Source organism: Thalia democratica, chromosome 8 (assembly GCF_965202585.1).
Source record: "Thalia democratica chromosome 8, ktThaDemo2.hap1.1, whole genome shotgun sequence".
NCBI lineage: Eukaryota > Metazoa > Chordata > Thaliacea > Salpida > Salpidae > Thalia > Thalia democratica.
Genome location: NC_139172.1, coordinates 9,561,262 through 9,584,051, shown reverse-complemented (window position 1 = coordinate 9,584,051; position 22,790 = coordinate 9,561,262). Strand labels below are relative to the sequence as shown.

General features: G+C 25.6%; 2 protein-coding genes across 2 annotated transcripts; both read left to right on the top strand.

The window, feature by feature from the left end:
* The first annotated feature begins 6,882 nt into the window (after positions 1 to 6,882).
* On the top strand, positions 6,883 to 7,125 carry LOC145842893 (bolA-like protein 3). Its single transcript, XM_082950368.1, has one exon. It carries the CDS (start codon positions 6,883 to 6,885, stop codon positions 7,123 to 7,125), a length of 243 nt encoding a protein of 80 aa, XP_082806494.1.
* A 5,987-nt stretch (positions 7,126 to 13,112) lies between these two features.
* LOC145842892 (zinc metalloproteinase-disintegrin-like atrase-A) lies at positions 13,113 to 18,080 on the top strand. Its single transcript, XM_082950366.1, has 10 exons — positions 13,113 to 13,196; positions 13,656 to 13,841; positions 13,984 to 14,102; positions 14,193 to 14,360; positions 14,547 to 14,712; positions 15,022 to 15,192; positions 15,763 to 15,831; positions 16,596 to 16,707; positions 17,390 to 17,493; positions 18,063 to 18,080. Exons 1-10 carry the CDS (start codon positions 13,113 to 13,115, stop codon positions 18,078 to 18,080), a joined length of 1,197 nt encoding a protein of 398 aa, XP_082806492.1.
* Positions 18,081 to 22,790: the final 4,710 nt, after the last annotated feature.

Sequence of the window (22,790 nt, the reverse complement as noted above, 5' to 3'; positions counted from 1 at the left end):
AACATTCAGATACTTTAAGAACATTATTAAGAACATTTTAATTTGTAGAATTTGGTGTTTAGTTGTTGTCTTTATATTCGCAGTTTTATTCTACTGATATATTAGCTGCTTTATCACTTCTACTATCTAATTGTCATATTATCATCACTTTTTTAATAAACTCACTTCATTAAAGAAATTATTTATAATAAGTTTAAACATAATTCTTAATTACTTAGTTAAACCTAATGAGTAAGGTAAATTCAGTAAACGCCTTAAGAGCTAAACGCTCAAAGCGTTTAGCACAAAAAAGGGGGCTTCCTCCCAATTAAAGGTACTTCCTACCACAGGCCTAGGACTACAGCAATTTTTACTCATTTTAAGGAACCCTGATCTAAATCATTTGTACAGTGTTCCTTTATTAGTCCAAATAAGTAAAACACATAATAGTACCAAATTTAAAGTTTACCTTTTAATTCTTGTATAAACACTAATAGCTGCTATAGTAACGGGAAAAGACTTGTTATTCCTTATAAAATGCTTCAACTATTTCTTAAAGAACTATATATGTAATTGTTAGAACTTACGTTTTTTCAAAGGAACTTTTGTTATGAATTTGTTGTAATTATTTTTACAAACTTTTCTAATTAATTGCAACAATTAGTGTTCTAGACATTGATCTAAAGAGAAAATATAAGTCTTATAGTTTAAAAAAGTCTGTTATAAAACATTTATATTATAAAACATATAAAACATGTTTATTTTATTATTGATTGAAAACAAACAAGGTTATTTACTAAACACAAATATATTTCAACAAATTTTCATCAGTGTGTTAAACTTGCTACAAAATAAAGAAAATTTTAAACTTATATAGTCTTATAATTGCATCAGAAATTAGTTGATCAAGCAAAACACAAAACAAAATGTAATTGAAATTCTAAATAAACTTAATTTAACATAATATAAAAGCACTAATTAATTAAACAAGGATAATGAACAATCAAATTCTCTCTGCTTACATAACATGATTTGTTTAAATGAATGTAAATAGCTTCAGTTTTGACCAGGTCAAAAGTATTAATACAACTTCTTAATATTCTAAATTTCGTTTCATTATAATTTTTTCCACAAATGGATGTTTAACTAAATGTTCTCATGTTAATGTTAAATATATTTATTGCATTTGAAGATTCTATACTAATTGTCTTTGGCTGATGGCTAATATGATCTTTTACACACTTTGTAATGTGTTCTTTAATTCTGGTTTCAAAGTGCTTAGAGGTTTGACCAACATAACTGTTTGAACAACAGCATTAAAACGAGTAAACCACACAACTTTTATGTTTGTTAGATATGAGGTTTTTACCTTTGGGTCTCAAAATAGAACTTGCTGTAAAAATAACTCTGGATTTAGCAGCTTAGAAAGATATACTTTTTCCGTTAACTTCTTTATGTTTCTTTCAATCTGAGTCAACTTTTTTTGTTTTCTTTTTAATCTGTTTCAATGTTTTTTTCAATCTGAGTCGATTTTTCTTTATTTGTAACAACTGATGAAAGTTTGTTGAAATATACTTGTGTTTAGTAAAAGATCTTGTTTGTTTTCTATCAAGTAAAAAAGCAGACTAATGTCTAATATATCTTTTTGTATTAGAGATTTTCAGTTAAAATGAAACTTTTATATAATCTATGCTAACTTGTTTGTAAAATAACTTAATTATAACTTTAGAACTCTAAAAGAAACAGTGGTGGTTTAAAAATATATAATGCAAACACTACTAAAAAACATGACTTTTTTGTTTTACAACAAAAAACTTGACTAAACTGAGTTTTAAAGTTCACTGTAATAGTATTCGGATTTAAATTTTTAAGAACAAACAGATCATTATTTTTAAAGTTTATTACTTCTTTAACTTTTGGTTTATAAACCAAGATTTTAAGTATGAAAATGTAGACAATATATTTAAAATTATACTTAGTTCAAACAAAAAACTGATATAATTTGTTAAGCACTAACCTTTTACTTTCATAAATTATGTATGTGTCCTTGAAAATACTAACAAATAATTAATAATTATTGTTACGGTCTTTCGATTATAAAAGTTCAACCAAAAAAACAAATTCTTCATAAAAATGTTCAGGCCATCGAGCAACACAGTTTGTTTGCTATATATTAAATATAGAACTACAAATTTTTTATTTACAGTGTAGTTACAAAAGTTTGGATTGATAATTTTGTTTATCGACCTAAATGAAATAAACTGAGCAATCAATAGTTGTAAGAATTTTTTTGAGTATAATTAAATATATAAAATCAAGTCAGCATCTTACAATTTTATCAGTTTATTGAATTATAAAACAAAGTGCTTTACGTTTATAAGAAAATATATTTTCTTAATTAATTCTAAATTTGATAAAGGTACCGTATATGATGTAACAAGGCATTAAGTCAGGGGTCGACAAACTGCAGCCCGCGAAGGTCAAATATGCGGCCAGTGAGCACCTTATTTTTTTGAATGGAATGCGGCTCTCGAAAGAAAGTTTTGCGCCCGCGAGCATGTAAATGTGGCCCGCTGGGCAAAAATATATTTTAAGTTAAATTTGTTTGATTAACTTAGTTTTAAGTTCCTGTATAAAATTTTTAAACAACTAAAAGACTTTACTAATTTAGTTTAAAAATGTGAAAAAGACAGGTTAGCATTCCACCAGGTTTTGTTTCTCAATTTCATAATAACTTTCTTCATACAACAGCAAATTATTTTCTGAAAAAAAGAGTGTTAAAGTGCCATGAAATATTAAGATAGTTATATAATACCTATTTGGGAAAAACTAAATGCAAGTTTTTTCCATTTTGTACAAAAGTAATGCACAGTAATTAACTAAAAATGTCATTTCTTTACATTTTAGTTTTTTTTCACACGTTTTTTAAACCTAAGTTTCTATCACAGATGTTCTATTACTAAATGTTATATTCTAGTGTGCACGAAAAAACATTTAAACTACCATAATAATAATAATAATAATAATAATAATAATAATAATAATAATAATAATAATAATAATAATAATAATAATAATAATAATAATAATAATAATAATAATAATAATAATAATAATAATAATAATAATAATAATAATAATAATAATAATAATAACAATAATAATAATAATAATAATAATAATAATAATAATAATAATAATAATAATAATAATAATAATAATAATAATAATAATAATAATAATAATAATAATAATAATAATAATAATAATAATAATAATAATAATAATAATAATAATAATAATAATAATAATAATAATAATAATAATAATAATAATAATAGTAATTGTAATGATAATGATAATAATGAGAAGAAGAAAAAGCAGAAGAAATTATTTTTATTTTATTTTGACACTTTTGACTTTTTGGAAGTTTTCTTTGCATTTTGAATTAATTCATATGCACACCAATGAACGAAGACGCTCATATTTCAAACAACTTTTTATTTCATACTTAAGGAGATAAAATTTAGTTTATGCATAACTTTCGAACATTATTGTTTCTACATGTAATATCTAAGTATGTACAGACACACTTAAAACAATATATATGACATAAATTAGAAAAAACTTTTGTTAGGTATACTTTTTAATTTTTCAAACAATGTTTTTTGGCAAAATAGGTAAATTTTTATGCGTTTCATACTAATAAAAACAGTTGCTGTTTTGTGAAACTACCTATAAAATACAAACTAGATTGAAAAATAGTAATTTATTAAGCTTGTACATTTTTTATCAAAATAGTTCAAATTCGACCAAATAAACAAATAAAAATTCCCACACTTAGACTAAGACTATTTGAAGACTTCAAATCTCCGGCCAATTTAGTCATTTTTTAGTTTTTAGCTTGAATTGCTTTTTGTATGCTTAACTATCAGGCTAGTTTTGGTCACTCGGACTGAGTTTTTTGCTTTAAAGAGTGGTAAATTAAATTTATGATGAATGTTTTGTTCAATGCACAGTGTTGGTTTAAATTAAAATATATTTTAATTTCTAAGTCTTGCAGCTGATGTAATTTGAATTATTATTTGTATTAAATGTATACATATAAGAGTGAACAATTAAATTTGCCAAAAAATCCTGGAAAAGCTTTGAATTTGACATTTTATACTTAAAAAATCTGTAAAAGCCTTGAATTTGAAAATTATTGAAAGGCCTGGAATTTTAGTTGATTTCACATGTAAAGTAATGAAATTTCAAATTGACACCAAAAATCTACCATATAAATATTCTTGATTAAAAAACACATTTAAAGTAGCTTAACAGTATCTTTTGATTTTTTTTTTATTATTTGAGATAGATTTTTTTTACGTTTAACTTAATTATATACTAAAAATAGAAGAAAAAAGTTGTTCTTTAATAAACTTTACGTTGGTGCATTGTACTTTTGCTTTTATAATATATTTACCTATTGTTGTGCTTTGTATTGGAACTAAACCTAGAAATTCTTCTAAAATGTCAAAATTAGTAATACCACCTGTAATAAAATTCTAGAATGAGCAATATCTGTCGTATCAGTTTTCACATCTTAACAGATTAATTTAAGTCCTAATTTGGTTAAGTCGGCTTTATAATCTTCAGATATTTCTTAAACACGACTTCTTGTTGATGCTGAAGAAACAAACAAAAATGTTTTACTAACCCAAACACTAATTATTTAAATAAGTTTTCAACTCTAAACGGTATCTTTTTTTAGTAATTACTTTTGCTACTTTATAACTTACCTTAACAGTATTTTCTGATCACTCTGTAGTTACTGAAAAAAAAATCATGTGCGTTGTTGAAGCTGATTTAAGCAGTTTTTTTTGTTTCTCTCAATAACTCCAAACTAACGTATAATAGATCTTATAGATCTTCTTATAATTCACATTTGCTCTTTTTAAAGGCAATATTTTTATTGCAGATAAAGAATTGCTACAATGCTCAATAAAAAAAACGTTTTTCTAATTCAATTTAAGCTTAATAAATTTCTATACATTTTTTAGAATGTTTAAAAACTTAATTGTCCATTCAAGCTGATTTATAGTATTTTTTTTAGTTATATAATTAATTCACTGTTTATGAACTTCGGTATGAACTTTATTTTAAACAGGGTTGCCAAACAAACAGGCTAGTTATTTTTTTTTTAATTCAGACTAGGTTAAAGCTGTTTAAGAACTTTTTATAAAACTCAGGTGTATCTGACGTTTTTATTTCAAAAACTTTGAATAAATTTTTGAATTATCAGGACAGTTTTTATGACTGTAATGAAGTTTACCAATTGTATTTTTTTTCTTTTTACATATTGTGCTTTTTTATGATAATGATATTTTAGTTATGTATTTATACTTGATTAACAGAAAGTTTTGAGCTGTTTTAACTTTAAATATACTTAAACTATAACTCAAACATTTTTACTTTTAAAGTGGCAACCGTGTAAAAGACTAATTAATTAGTAATAAGGTATTTTATTAAAGTATTCCAAGATTACAAAATTTTATTTAGCTTATCTCCAGTATAAATAGGTATTAATTTATTTAATTAGCTAATTACTGAATTTTCTAAAGAATGCAAACTATTTAAGACGCAAAAACTATTTTCAAAAATTAACTTTTTTTTAATATGAAAAGGTGGTTCATAATATAAAAAATCAAAAGTAACCCATAAATGTTATTTTTCAAGCTCGGTTTTTATAGCGAGTTAGGTTGTAAGTAACATAATAAAAATCTTTATTAAATTTAATTTACTAAGTGTTTAAGAAAGTACACATTTTATTAAGAATTAAGTATATTAAACAATTTAAATTATATTCCAATATATATTTATATATTAAATAGGCATTCTATGTGTAGCTAAAAGTCATTTAAAGTAATAAAGTGAATAAAAGTAAAACTATCTCTGGTGTGACCAAAACTAAAGCCAACAGATTACTCAAATATCACTAAAACTAAAATTGTGGCCCGCGAATATTTTGAAAACTTGAAATTTGGCCCGCGAGCACCAACTGTCTGCCGACCCCTGCATTAAGTAATAGATACATTAAGACAACTATTTTTGTACGAATTACTTTATAAGATTGACGACGTTTCGCTGCCCAAAAAATATTAATAGCGCTAGTTTCCAAAGTCGTAGTTTCCAAAGTATATCGAACTAAAGTACTCTTTTTCAAATAAACTTAAATTTTATTTACACCTCTGTTAAATACTAATTAAGCTTGTAATAATATAGAGAACAACTATATTAAAACGGTGAATCGAAATAAAAGTTTAAAACTAATCAAAGCAAACATAATATATATAAAAAGAATGCGGTAAATGCACCTGGTGTTGAGAAATGTTTTCTGCTAAACTAGCTACACATAAAAAAATGCATTTAGTTGTTTGTGAAATTTTCAGTTTAAAATATAATGACTAACAGTTAATCTTATTTAGTGTTTTTCTATTGATTTTAACTGTTAAGGGTTATAAAAGGTAAGATTGCAAAAATCCTACAATTAAGTTTTGCTAAGAATTTAGTTAGATACTATAAACAGCTGTACAGCTTTTTATTGAGAGTCTTTTATGGTTTTGAGAAAACATTATTCCAGACACATCATTTATAAAACTACTATACGGTTAAAAAATATTTTCCTTATTTTTATCGTAGGTAGTGTTTTTTATGTAACAAATAAATTTTTAAAACTTGGTTTAACAAACTCATAATTTGCAGTTTAAACGTTGTTGAATTTTCCTTTGCAAATTAAACTAGCATCTCTTAACTATTATTCCAAATACGAAAATATTGTGACGCATATTTCAATTTATTTTTGTTCGTTTTTTTTTTTAATCGTTTGATTCGTTTGTGCGTATTTTTATTCAATTTTCTAAAATGAGCCGATCAGACGGGGAAGCGCGCATAACTCGCGTGCTGCAGCAAGCGTTCCCGCAGTCGAGCAGCATCAGGGTCGATGACATCAGCGGCGGGTGCGGGTCGATGTACGACATCTTCGTCGAGTCGGTCGAGTTCGAGGGGCTGAAGAGGCTGCAGCAGCACCAGAAAGTAACCGAAGCTCTGAAGGCAGAGGTGAAGCAAATGCACGGGCTCAAGATAAAAACTAACGTTCTAAACTAGAAGTAGTAAAAATAAATTGACACCACAAGTTATTTTTAGTTTGTAGTAGTTTTAAAAACACATGTAGTGAGTTTTTTTCAAAATAACTAAAATATTGTTTACATAAAGTAAGTAAATGAAGTTTTTAGGATTTGCTGTGGTTTTTAAAGTTGCTCGTAGCTTATATATAATCCTCTACAACTACAGTATCATCTGATAACACTTTGTGTTGGTCAGGATGTGTGTTAAGCTCAGGGTTATTTTTAAGAGTTTTCCTACTGTTACCTGACGTCTTTTCGGTCGATTGGAAACGCGTAGTGTGCTTTGTATGGCTAAAGGTCGAAAGCGTCTTAGGTTATTATGTAGTCCTCCAGGGCCTGAGGTAGGAACTACCTTTAATTGGGGGAAGTCCCCTTTTTTGTGCTAAACGCTTAGCGCGTTTAGCTCTTAAGGTTTTTACTAAATTTAGATTACTCATTAGGTTTAACTTAGTAATTAATAAGTATGTAATAAACTTAATATATATAATTTCTTTAATGAAGTGAGCTTATTGAAAACGTGATGTTAATGTGAAAATTAGGAAGTAGAAATGATGAAGCAGCCAATCTATCAGTAGAATAAAACTGCGAATATAAACACAACAAGTAAACACCAAGTTCTTCAAGTCAAAATGTCTTAATAAAGTTCTTAAAGTGCCTGAATGTCACAAATCTTTAATACAAAATAGGTCTTACTAATAATACTACTAATAGTACAGAGTCTTAATATATGTCGTGCTTCATGTACAACGATGGTTAAACTAAGCACAATATAATATAATAATGCAAACAAACATCAAGATCTTATAAAATGAAAATAATAAAAAAGTTCTTATTATCAATTAGTGTGCCTCTCGCACGGTCTTATGGCTTAACGGAGCACATTACAATACATTTATACAAATAAGCATAAAGTTCTTATAAAATGACAATCATAACATAAAGTTCTTAAATTCAATCAGTGTCTTAAGTTCTTAAAATTAGTGTGCTTTTTGCACGATCTTATGGCTAACTGAGCCAAAAACAAAAATATAAAACAACATAATCGAGCTGCGCGTAGTGCGCGAGCTACCGGCTAATGAGCATTTTCTTATCGTTATCTTGAAATAAGTACACAATTTCGGCTGACTATAGCGCCAACTGGCGGAAAATTATAAAACAACGAAATCAAAAATCGAATTCGTTACAATTAACTAGTAGTACTCACAGCTTAATAAAAATTAAATATCTTATCAGTGAATAAAGTAGACAGTAGTTATCTAAATTTAACTAGTGGTCTTAAGATATAGTTTAATATAACGTTTAGTATAACTTTTTATTTGAGCTATATAGTACTAACTTAACAAAGTCTATAATAAAGAAAAAAAGATACATATGTAGATCTCATTAATATCTACTAGCTACTTTTTGCTTTTTGCAAAATCTGAAATATTTTTCAAGATGTTTTAAATTTACTAAAAATAACTATGTTTTTTACTTTATTTAAGCTGTAACTCAAAAAATATTTATTGTTTTGCAAAAGGAAAAAAAAATGACTTGTAGATATTAATATGACCGACATATGTATCTTTTTATATTTAATATATATATAATACTTTTTTGTTTGTGGCTATTAATTTTTTTAAGAACTTGAATTGTCCGAATTTGAATTGTCTGATAAGAGACTTTATAAACTTAAGTATGGTCAATGTACAAAAAACTTAGTTAAAATCTTTATTCTGAAAAGTTAACTATTAATAGTGTCAAAACTACAACATAAATGTTTACGTTTAGAAAAATAGTTTCTAACATATTTAATTATCGTACTAATCTCTTGAAGTTTGAGGACATAACAACTGAGGGTACATGATGTCCAGGTTTCAAGCATGGCTAAGCGTTTGCTGAGTACTTGCTTTGCGTAATAAGATCCGCTTCCCAACCATAACTTCCAACTGTTATTTTGTAGCGTTGGTACACAAACGTACTGCTTCTTTTATCCGTGGGCATACAAGTTGCACATTTTGGCGGCAACGAAAAAGAAGACACTGCTGCGTGTTTCTATTTTTATTTGCATGCTATACTTGATAATGTGATGAAGCGGTTACATGTACTTGACAATGTGATGGCACCTTATAAAGCTTAGTGCCGTTTGTTTGCTTCATTGAGCTTTATTCTTCCTGGCATTTGCCAGGCATCTTCAATTCGTAAAATCTTATTTCATTATCAAATGATGAACGGAAATAGGCTCATAAGCAAAAGTATTTTAAAGAACGTTTAGTGTAATGGTTCACTACAGTTCTGAAAGTATTATCGTGAACCATCATATATATTATCATACATATTGTTTTGAAAAAAAGGTAACTATTTTCTTAAGCTTTATTGCAAAGAGAAAATCGTGGCGAGCATCTTTCTAGGCTGTCTGGTTTGCAAGTACAAAACACTAACTAAAAAAAGTTTGTTCATTTCGAGCATCAAGTCTAACAACTCATCGAGAAACAATCTTGGTAAAATAAATAGTACAAACTGTTATTGTTTTATATTTATATACATAAACAATATGACTTGCTAAATTTTTGTTTATTTGGTAAAGTTGAATAATCTTCTTTAAATAATTTTGCGATTGTTAAGAATTTTCTTTTTTAGATTTATAATAGTTGTTCTAAAAGTTAATTGTGAAAGGAAAAATTTTGGAATCATTAATACCTTTTGTTGAAGAAATTGTTCTCAATATTACTTCGAAAGATTATGCTTAACTACTTAGAACGATTAAAAAACTTTTTGTATTTCGGCGTGTAGCGTTTATTAAGTGCACTATGTTGAAATCTTTTTTTTTTCTTTCAGCTTAAACAATTTTTTTACTACCAAAGTTTTTGTTTCGATTTTAAAAAAATTCATCCTACTTTGTATGTAAAGTGGTACGAATCAAATCGACCGTCGATAATTACTTGAAGTTACTAAAAGTATCTTTCTCCGTTTTTTATGTTATTCTTAAGTACTTTTGTAATTGTTTATAAACGTTAGCTAGTTACTTGAGCGTTTAGTCAGTAAATACTCGGTTATATCTACTTTTATAGTAATTTATTATAGTTATTTTGTTATAAAAATAAATTGAATGTATGTTCTTTATTCTAAGTTTTGTTGTTATTCTTCATTAGTATAATGTTCTTTTTTAGAAGTTTTACTTATGTTACATAAGTTACCATTAGGTCTAAGGTATTAGCTGTTAATCGTAAGATTATACTTCTATGACATCTTTAAATCAACTTAGTAAAAATATATTTTGATAATAGAAAAGTTAATGATGTTTAACTTTTTTGATTATTTTAGGATAACTCATCGGCGAATATGTTAAAAAGTTTAATTTGCAATGTCGTAAAGAAATTAATTCTGCTTGAGAAAGTTTTTTATAAAGGTTTGCCATGAAAGATTTTAGATGAAAAGTTCATTAAGATTTAAGAAAGTCTCCCTCAGAGAAAAAGTTTAAATCAACTATTAGATTTGTCAAAATTTTAACTCAATTTAAACTTTGGTAGCGTCGTGTAATTTAATATAAAAGCATTTAGTAACACCTTTTGGGCTAAGTTTTTTTTTTCAAGCGCTTTTGCTATTATTATTATTTTAGTTTTTGTTGTATTTAAATCTAAGCTTTTAAAGAAGTTTCCTAATATTCATAAATCAGTTTAAATGGATACTACTATGCAGTGTACTAGCGATAACTTTGAGAAAAGTGTATTTTGCAGTAACTTAATGTTTGTTTCAATTTTGGATAATTTTATTAACTTCGCCTATATATACTTTTAAAATAATATTATTTAATTTAGCGTCAGGCACTTATTTCGATTAAAGTAACAAAAAAACTTTTATTTAATGTAAGAAAATTTCGTTTGAAAATTATAGTAGTTGTACAAAGGCATTACCTTACTTTTAAATTTTACAGAACTAATGTAAAAAACTGAAAAATTAAAACTATATTGTTACAACTTTGAAATACATTTTTAGAAATTATATGAGCATAAAATTAAAACGAGAATGGAGGTAGCTCTCAATTGTAATGTTTATTACATTTTTTTGAATAAGTTATATAGTTAAGAATAGCAAACAATTATTTAAATATTTATTATTAAAAGTTTCTAAGCATTTATATCATAGTCATAACGTTAACACATATATTAACAATTAGTTAATTATTTTGAAATTAAATTAGTAGTGGATTGATTTTTTAACTAGTTTAACGCTAATTATTATACACCATAAAAAATTAAAAGTAACACAAATATAACAGTGTAGTATTAAACATGTTAACCATAATTTGTTTGAAATTAGTCACTAATTAAATAAATTATAAAACCACTTTTCAAAACAACTTAAAATTTTTATAACAGTTATTGTTACATTTTTGTAGTGGCACTAAACAGCATGATAAAAATATAAAAGACATAAAACAAATAGTAAATATCTAAAAAGTTTAATTTAGCTCAGTTTAATTTTCTACTGGACTTAATTTAGTATATAGCAATTTATTAAATTTTTCAATTTTAAGTCAAATAAAGGTGATTTTTAATTTTTATTTTAGGAGGGTAGGTAATGAATAAAATGAAACTGATTCTTCTACTTTTAATTGGAGTTCACCAAACTTGCTTAGCCTTCTCTGAGCCCGGTAAGCTTTTTTTTAATTTTATTTTTATGATTGAAAGTTGAATTATAGCAAATTTATAAACTTAAATTACATTTGCTTGCTAAAGACAAACTAACTTTTAAGTTAACTTATTTCAATAAATCTGAAAATAACTTATTATGTTTAAAAAATTGCAATGTATCAAAAACAACGTAAATCTGATGACAATTTGCATTTTATCAAAGTTCACGTACTCGTTTCGAATAAACTGGTGAGAAAATAAAACTTTTTTAAAAATACTAAAGCTTTAGCTTTAAAGTTAGCTTTAAAGAGTATTATTAATAAAAATATAATTATTAAACTGTTGGTCAAAAGCTGTTTTTATTTTGTTTTTTGTCTTTTCTTTTTTTAGTTTTTTTAACAAATAATAAAAACTTATTTTTGAAATTTTATTTAAATAGTATTAAATAATTGTTTTTTATTTTTCATTACACTTAAAGTAAACAGACTTAAAAATTTTAAGTATTCAAAATAAAAAAATTTTTTTTTAGTTACTATAAGTTTACGTAATGAATTTTTTAGTTTAAAAAAAAAACCAACATAAGTATATTCTCACAACCGTATCATAAGCACTAATAAACTTACAAACCTTATTGATAATTAGTTATTTTCATTAATTAATTATGCTAAAACTGTGTTTAAAGCTTTAAGATTAATTAGTTTAAAATTATTTCAGCAAATTTTTGAAACATTGCTTGGTTTTTATGTAAAAGTTATGAGTACATCATACTTTCAATTCATTTAAACTTTATATCAAAGACATTTAAAAGTTGGTAGTGTTCAACTAATTTTGTAAACAATAACTTTCCATATTTAAAAATCTCATTATAACTTAAACAATTTTTTTTAATATCCATATTTTCATTTGTTAAAAGAGTATTTTATCCCAAAAACAAACAACTTTTTCTTTTAATTGTATTAATAAAATAAAGAACAAGTTGTAAATTTTAGGTATAAAATAAACTTTTACAAATATTTCTTACAAAATACTATTTCTAATTTTTCGTGTAAAAATGAAACTGTTTTACATGACAAAAAAGTTTGGTCGCCTTTAATCAAACTAAATAGTCTAAAAGGATTAAGTAAAATTAAAACCTTAAGATAAATTTAAGTTTCAGGTACATACATAAAAAATTTAGAACTATAATACTGAACAGTTAAATTACTACAAAACAAAAACAACAAGTAAGGATGCAAACTTGATGCTCTTACGTTTAGTATTTTTGGCTAAAATGAGTTGGTTCTTATGATACCTTTCCTATCAAAATTTTGCTAAAACTAAAAAAAAATTCAAGACTAATAGTGGAAAGGATCAGATGTATAAAAGCAAAGTTGAAGAGGTGATTACAAAAGTAGACAAGCTGTTCAACAAACTGAACACAAGAGTACTGAAAACTGATGTAGAACTTCTGAAAAACGAAATGTTTCAATCAACTGGAAACACAGATCAGTTAAAACTTGTCAATAAGCTTGTTTTAAAATTAATTTACTTATTTTATCAACTTAGTAAAGATTTTTCAACCGAGTTAAGTTTAAAACTAATCAAACATAAAGTTTTAACTTTATTGTTCTGTAATGTAAAACAAAATTTATTATGTAAATTTTTATTAAAATTTATGTCTATCTATGCATTTTATTTTAGGTATTAAAAAGTATATGCTTCTAATAAAATACACTACTTTTTTACATCGTAAAAAATAGATCATTATTAAAAAAAACGTACATGTTAAAAAACAAAACCAAACTTCTTTCTTTGATATGATACACAACAAAATTAACTTTTTGTTTCAACTTTTTATCAAAAAGAGTAAAGCGCAAAAGTCCCTGATTATTGATTATAGAACATGTAATTTTTTAAGGACCTTAAGAGCTTCGAAGTGTATTCGAAGAAGAGAAGCGAGCAAGAAAGAAGTGGCTCTCCTTGGAAAGTTTCAAACGTCAAGTACTTGCTGATTGGTGAAAACTTGAAGTCAGGCGAAGATCACGTGACATCCACGGCCGGCTTCAAAAACATCTGCTCCGAAAACTCCGTCGGAATTCTGAACGTTCGTTTCAGAAACTATTTTTCTAAAGTTTTTATTTTGTTATATTTTTGTAACTCTCAGCCATTAATCTATAAGGTGATATACTTTAATTGATTTATTCATTTTAAGTCTTTTTTCGATACAAAACTTACATGCTAACCAGACGTTCGATGACGTAGTGATAAATTGGGCTCACGAGCTCGGTCACAATTTGGGTTTGAAACATGACGTTGAAAACTGCTGTAAAAGCGACAACTGCGTCATGTCTGAAAAAGAGCAAGGGTTATTTTGAATTTAAAGAAATAAAATATTAAATCAAAAAATGTTGTCATACCAGCGATAAATGTTTTTTAACAATCTTGTGCTTTGCAGAAAAGGCAGACAAGCTGATTGGTCAGAATGCAGCAGGTACATGTTCAGTGAAGCGGAAAAATCTTGTTTGACCAAACCTATAGAGTGGTTTGGAGCGCCCACGTGTGGGAATAACATAATCGAAAAAGGCGAGGAATGCGATTGCGGCCCTCTGGAGCTTTGTACCAGGTTAAAATAATATAATTTATTTAATGTTGTCGGTAAAATTATGACTATTTTTATACTAGTTTTAGACAGATAGATTAAAATTTATAGAAATTATGTAACGAGCATTCGTACAAACAGTAAAGAATATAAAGAACTTAACGCAAATTTTTAACAAAGAGCTTAAAACTGATGCTACCTTCATTTCAGCAATTGTTGCAATGCGAATGACTGTAAGTTGATTAGGGGCGCGAAATGTAACGACGAAGACCCTTGTTGCCAAGCAGACTGCAAGTACACAAGTTCCTATCACGTTTGCAGGAAGGAAGCTTCTACATGCGACCTACCAGAATACTGCACTGGAAATTCAAGCATGGTGAGAAGTATAATTTTGTATATTTGACTAGGGAGAAAAAATGTTCAATTTATAAAGTGTAAGTATGGTGGAAACTTTTTTATAACTGTGTTTTTTCAGTCGATCAAAAAAATTTTCAAGATAAAAAAATTATCAACAATTTTGTAAAATACTTAAATTATCAAAACTAATTGAGGTTCATAATACAGAGAAAAGTTAGTTTTCAATGAACTTAAATTTTAAGTATTTTGTTAACATACTCCATTGGGCTTGTTTCCTTCGGATCTTTACTATAAAAAAATATGCTTTTAAAATTGTACAAAATTTAAGTGTCCGACCGATAACAAGAAGCTAATTGGAACTTTATGTGAAAAAGAAAAAGTTTCTGAGGGAGTTTGTGATACTCAAGGAAGCTGCATAACAAGAGATGTCATAGGAAAGTTAAAAGGATGTTACGGTGCAGCTGATGGGAGTAAATGCGGAACTAAAAACGATAGCAGGGTTTGAACTATTATTTAAGCCTTTAAATTTACACTATTCTGATTTGATATTTCTGTTAAGCTAAGTTTTGAGTAACTAACGCGCATTTAAATCTTAAAGCTTAAAGTTTTAATTCTACACCAGTATATTAGATGTTTAAAACTAATAGATTAATATTTATATTTTAAATTATCAAAAACTATTAGGTTAGTAAAGTTTACTTAGAAGATAGTAGAAATTAAATTTTTAGAAATTTAAACTGTACTATTTTTAAAAATTTAATTACCTTTTAGAGTGGTTTAAAAACGGTGCACTAGATATAAATTAATAAGAGTTTTGAGCACACTGTAAAACTCATGCTTATTCAACAAGTTTTGTGTGCACAGATACTTTTATATTTAAGTTTTTATTAAGAGTGCTAATCTTTATTTTTTTTTCAATTTCAAGGTTTACAAAAAGCGAAAAAATTTGAATTGAAAAAAATAATTTTAGTTATGTTTTATCATATAATATTTGAATTCTATATATTTTAAGTAACCTCTATTATCGAAATTTTTTTATTTAGTTTTTAAAACTGATTAATACTTACAGATATGCATCGAAAACACCTGTGTACGTAATCCAAGTGTTAATTGCATTGAGAAGTGTAACAATAACGGGGTAAGTTGTTAGAATTTTTACTAATAAGAAACTCGTTGATACTAAGAAATAGTTTATGTCTATAAGTTGTAATTAATAATTATATTATAAGTATATCTTAAGACTGAAAAGTTAGCAGTTTAAGAAGCATTTAATATGGTATATGTTGTTTATAAACCGATTTTATACTAAACAAACATGTGTTCTTAATTCTCACACAATAATACATAATTTAGTTTAAAACAAATTATTAAGATATGCGATGGATCCGGCAACTGTATTTGCAACAAGGGATAGAAGTTACAAAATTGTTTGGAATCCAACTACAAAACTGGTGAACAAAATTTTTATTAAATTTTTAATTTGTACTAAAAGTGCTTTTAAAGCTGTTGTTTTATAATCGTTATTTTCTTTAAAGTTTACTTTAAATTCAATATATTAAGCGATTCTTCAATATTCTAATAAAAAATTTTTGAAAGTGTAAATATGCCTGTACTAACAACTTAAAATTTCTTCATGTTTTTTCACAGGTAACATGCACTATATAATGATGTCTATAATTATAGCGTTGGTTTTGGTTGGCGTAATAATATTTTACAAAATGCATAAAGCTGGAAAATTCAAAAACTTCTCAAGGTAACAATATCATTTTTGAGTTATAACTGTGAAAAAAATTGAATAATGTTTTTTTTTTTTAAACTTTAAGTAAGTAAAATAACTTGACTGTTACAATCTACAGGGATTTTAATTCGAAGTTTGAAAATTTTTCGAACCAAAACAATCAGGCGATGAATTACCAAAACAATCAGGCGATGAATAATCAAAACATTACACCTCGACAAGCTGTAACTCAAAATATAAAGCCAAACGGCTTCAGCTATAAGATCCCAGTTTCAGGTAAAATACACGGTCAAAATAAGACTTAATGTTTTATGCTCTAGGTATAAAGATATTAAGTTTGTTGATTTAGTTTTTACCGTTTACAAGTTGGGTGGAGCATTTGAGTAGATGTTTTGTAAAAAAATTAAAATATTTTTATAATATTATAAAACTGTTTAAACTGTTGCTTTTCAAATAAACTTTTTGTTTACACTCGATTAGTTTTTAGTTTAGTATTTTGATGTTACAAAATTAGTTTTAGTGGGTATCGAATCAAGGGTTTTTTTACTTGTAAATTTTCCGCAACCATCAAAAATTTACCACGCGTCGCCGCTGGTTATACCATAAATACAAAACACTTTTCATATTTCTATTGTTAGTTTATCAAATAGCAACAAACATCACTAACTTATTAACTTCTTCATGAAGTTCATTTTTTCATAATTGACGTGTTATATCTTTTTGTTGCTTGTAATTGAAATATTTTAATGTTATTATTTCTTTTGTAGAAAAAAAAAGTTTAAAAAATATTTTTTAGTTACAACTAACAAAGTCATTAAAACTTTCAGTAAGCATTATAATTAAAAACTAGTTATTACTTCATCATTTTTAGAACGTAAAAAAAATATTGTAAAAAAACTTTAACTTTGTTTATCTAAAGCTTTATATGAGTTTATGATCCTAATAAGTTTAATCACAGGTCAAGCAGAACAGGGTGTTTATCGAAAACCCGTAAAAGAGTTCAGACCACGTGAACAGCGTATGGCCAGGGAAAACAATGACATGAAGCCTCAAAACCATTTTGTTGCAAGAAACGAGGATAACAATAGGAGAAATGAAAAACTTAACTTTAAATATTAGTTTATACGTTTTTACTATGTTTAAAAGTTCTTAAAGAAACGGTTGCAAATTTAAAAGTTTAACAAATATTAACTATTGCATTATTGCTTTAACAAACTTAAGATAAAGCTTTTTTATTTGAGTTCAATTTTGATGTTTCTACAGTTTCAATTTTTTAATTAAATGTTGTATTTTTTAAATAGTGTGCGTTTATACTATGGTGCTTTATAACATAAACACTCTGAGTAATTTAAAAGTATTTTTTTAGTTAGTTTAAAAAAAGTTAAACAAAAACTAATTTTTAATAGTATTATAAAAAAAACTTCTACTTACATATTGTATAAAAAATTTTACCAATTAGTAAAAGTTTTATGTAAAAACCGAGCAATTTGTTGAAAATTTTTAAAACTGTTCGAATAATAAAAACAGTTTGTATATTTAGCCTTAAAACTTTTTAATAACTTAAATCATAAATTTTTTACATCACTTTTTTATGCATACTAAAAAACTTATAATAACAATACGTTGAACAGGTGAAAGTTTTGAGATAAACTGATATTTTTTTGCAAAATCCATAACACTTTAATTAGAAATACTGTTTAGGAATGTTACTGATAAGAATTAGATAAGCATTCAAACGCTAAAAAAAAATTTTGAGTTTAGAATATTAAACATTATATCGTGAACTTATTTTATTTACAATAAAAGTTTAAACATTCAATTACAACTAATAGAGTTTTGTGACATAATGAGTATTTTTAAAAAATTTTTTTTAGAAAATGTTCAAATTTTTTACTAAAGAGAAAAGTTTAGATCTGTTAGTACAAAAAAACGAAAAAAAATATACAAAATCACATATAGTAAAAAAAGATTATTACTTTGACTTAATAGAAAAACAGTTATTTCCAAAAAGACAGTGTTTTTTTAGGTAGGGGGCTGTATTTTATTAACCTAATTGCTTATTTATCAACTAAGTTTTTCCCAAGCTTTTACAATTGAAATCTGCATACGAAGAAATAACGTTATCTTAAATGATGCCAAGTTTCTAAGCTGCTTTGAGTTTTAAAACCAAATATTTTACAAAAAATATCAAACTGATAACATAGCTCACTCAGTTTAAATTAACAGCATTTTTTTGCTTAAATGTTAAAATACATAATGTTATTGTTATATATTTTAAGGTGCCATGTATATTTTCAAAAGATGTTGTTTATCCTAACTTGACATTTTTAAAACTTACTTACGTAAGTTTTGTTTAAACGATTTAAACTTTTTATAGGAGTATAAATTACATTATCTTATCTTTCGGTTATGATTTAGCTAAAAAGTTAAAACTATGTGAACTAAACTTTGTTTTTAAAAACTAACAGTTATGAAATCAAGATCTTTGAGGTTGTAATTATATATGTTAGGTGGCAACTGAATTTATTTTTAATATAATGTATTAAACAAAAACACATATGTAGCTTTTATTAAAAAAGAGTTTTTGAATAAGTCAAGAGAAATTTCAAATTAATTACTGTTATAATTATCATTAAAACAAATTTAAAAGTATGTTATAGTAAAACTTAGCGGAATAAAAAGATAATTAAATATTCAAGTACTCAAAAGCTGGAGGATTTAATTCATCAAGTTGATTTCCTTCATTTCGTATATTTTCATTATTCTGTTATTAATTATAAGTATAAGTTAGACCAAACTTTAAATTAATAAAACTTTACATTAGACAGCAAAAAAAAAAGAAGCTTTTGTTTTTTTTAGTTTAAAGCTTGTTAAAATTTTAATTTAGTTGCTTATAAATAATAAAAAGTTAATAACATTCAAGTCAAAGTTTATAAAGTAAACTTGATTACAATTAAATTTATAAACTTTAGCAATAATTTTTTTTTAATTCATGAATAATAAAATTCAAAAATATAATACAGTATTACTATAATTTTCCCAACAATAAGGTAAAAATTCTATTTATCAATAACTAATCGTAAATACTACCGGCAATACAGAAAAAAATTGATTTTAAACATCAAAATCTACAGCAATAACTTATTTTAGTCAGTCAATATACTTACGTTGTTTTTATATTTGGCAATACAAGAGAAGAAAATGAAGCACAGACACACTGCTGTTGAAATGTAAACAATTGTCCACGTTGGGTCAAAATTTGTACCATTCTCTTCATTGCTGCTGCCCTAACTAATATCTAAAGCATCATCATATGAGGTATTAGAACTTCTACATAAAACTGTGTACTGAATGTTGCCAAGATCTGAACACATTTTTGAATAATGCACACTTTCAGTATCGACATATAAAAACTCATGTACTTTCTTATTGTGACAAAAGCTATCGCTTATGTTTAAAGTGTGGATTTTTATTGTTAAAAAGTTTGTTGAACAATGAGTTAGTATAACCTTTAGAAGTTCCAAAGAATCTTCATCTAAATCTGGTTTTGAGCAGTTCTTTCAGTTATCGAAGTAAAAACTAAATTGTTTATTCAATTCTTTTACGCAGTTTTGAAGTTCTGTACGCAGTTTATTTAAAGTTTTAATAATCTTTTAATAATTTTTTATTAATAAATGTAAAAAAGCTGATTAATGCCTTTTTTAAATTCAGTTATATAAACATAAGTTAATATTAAATAAGGAACTTAAACAATAGTCATTAAAGCTTAAATGTAGTCAAATATTTAAAAAATACTATTTCTAAATAAGTTAAGTACAATACTAGTAAATTGGATATCTACAAATGTAGCGACATCGAATTTTTTTTAACGAGAATTTAAAACCAAAAAAAAAAAAAACTTACGATTGGTTTTGCAGAATAAAACTGTGAGATAAATAATAATGAACAGAATCTTCTTCATATTTGACTTTACATATTACAATCATCTGTAACAAATTAAGAATTACTTCTCCTACTATCACTTTATTATGGCTTATAAAAATAAAACTGTCAAGTTAAAATAACTACTCGCATTAGTTCTTTATCATTTTGTCATTTTTTTTCAACTTTGAATTAAACATATTCTATTAGATAGTTAAATTCATTTTTTTATTCAAAAAATAAACAAATAAAATGATACAGTAAAAAAAAACACTTCAATACATTAAAAAATTATCTCCTTTTTAAAACTTATCTAATTTATCTAAATTTAACTACAAGCAAACTTTTGTTGATAAGCTATCAAATGATTTTATAAAATGAGAGAACTGATATCATTAAAACAAAACTATTCATTATCAAATAACAGAAAAATTAAAACAGAAAAACTTTTTAAAGTATTATATTTTCACAAAAAAAGTTATTAAAAGCTATCAGATATCGATATTTTTGATAATAGTTCAATTAAATACTGACTAGGAAGTTTTTTTTTTAATTTTGAAATTTTGCTTTTCCTTTAATCAACATTTTTCTATTTTATGTTGCTTTATAGGAAAAAAAAAACTTCTAAGATAAATTATACGACGAAGTACTAATTTTTATTAATCGAAGTTAAGAGAACTTAAGTATTTCAATTTTTGGAAAATTATGTCTATTTTTGTCTAACATGGTTCAATAACTGCTTGTAAGTTGAGCTAAACAAGTTTAAATAAAATTTTTAAATTGAGTAGTTGCGATATTTCTAAAATATTTTTTCTATGGTTTCTAACTTTCATAGTGAAGTAAACTTTAACATGGTATTATCTTTCTTACATGTTATTTAGTTTACAGTTTTTTCTTTCAAAAACTTCAGTTTTTATTGAACCTAACTTATTATTAAAAAAAAAATAATGACCTAAATTTATTATTTCGCTTGTTATATTTTAGCAGCTTTTTAGCTATAAATTTAGTTTTTAATGTGTTAAATTTACCCAAATGACCTTTTCTACTTATCAGATTAAAAACTATTTAAAAAAATTAAGACAACATAATAAATAGTACCAAAACCTTTATAGAGAGCAGCTTTAGTAATCCACTTTCAAACTTAAGCTTTGTAAGTTATAGTTCAGATTATTATAAAACTAACAAAAAAACACAAATTAGTCAACAGCAGTGTTAATCAATGATTAAACTTTACTAAGATTTAAAATAAAACAAAATAAAGTCTATAAAGCTGCCTATAATCTTTAAAATACAACAATCATTGTGATAAGCTTATAGAGCAGTATATATACAACAAATTTTAGTCAGAGTTTATATGTGTACGACAATGTTTATTTCTTTAACTGTTAATAGCCAGACAGAATATTGGTACTTTGCTAGCCTATTTGTTTATAATAACTTGAATAAAAGCATTCGTATAAAAGTATAACTACGTAAAGCAGCGATATTTTTTAACTTAATGACTTAAAACAACTTGTAATTTTTTAAAACATATTTTAGAAGCATGTTTGAAGTAAAATTTATCGAAAGACTTTAATGCTTTATTGTTGATAAATTTACATAACAACATATATATATATATATATACTGTTAATAAACTCTGTTAATAATTTTGTCTAAAATCAACTATCTATTATTACGTAATACCTAATTTTGTATAATTTTATTGCTGTACTTACAAGTTTGCTTTTCATTGAATAAAACTTGGCTGAGGACGCGTATTAAACGCAGAAACAGCTGTACCAAGCAAAAGTTTATTTTGTGTATGTTATTTCTATATATATATATATATATAAAATAAGGTTAATGTTTAAACGTAAACACTTTCAACTGAGCCCACTTGAAGGGCTTTTAAATAATTTATTCAAATGGCGATTTTAAAAAATTCTGGAACATATGTTTCACAAAGCTTTAATTTTTCATAAAGCTTTGATCATCAGCCAGTTAAATTCAAAATACAAAGCACTGTACTAAACAAAGATACAAAAGTTATGCAAAAAAACAAAAAACAGTATGACGTAATATTGTACATTACAAATATTCAGTACAAAAATCGATCTACCTTCTAACTAATTAAACAACTAAAATTAACGAAAACAACAGTTAATTGACTATAAAATGCTTCAAAATTTGTTGTGTTTTAAAAGAAGCTTTTTTATATGTCGACAAGACGATATAAATTCGCTTCGCTTATTTAAACAACCTTCCTTTTTTAACGCATACATAACGGCTGTTGATTCTTTTAAGCACAGCCTACAAACAGGGTTGTTACCATCTGCTATTGGCTGTGCTCTTTTTATCACCTCCCAAGTTAATTTAAAATCAATGTTTTTGCGCTTAAGGCCGCAAACATATTATATCAAAGCTTTATGAAAAATTAAAGCTTTGTGAAACATATG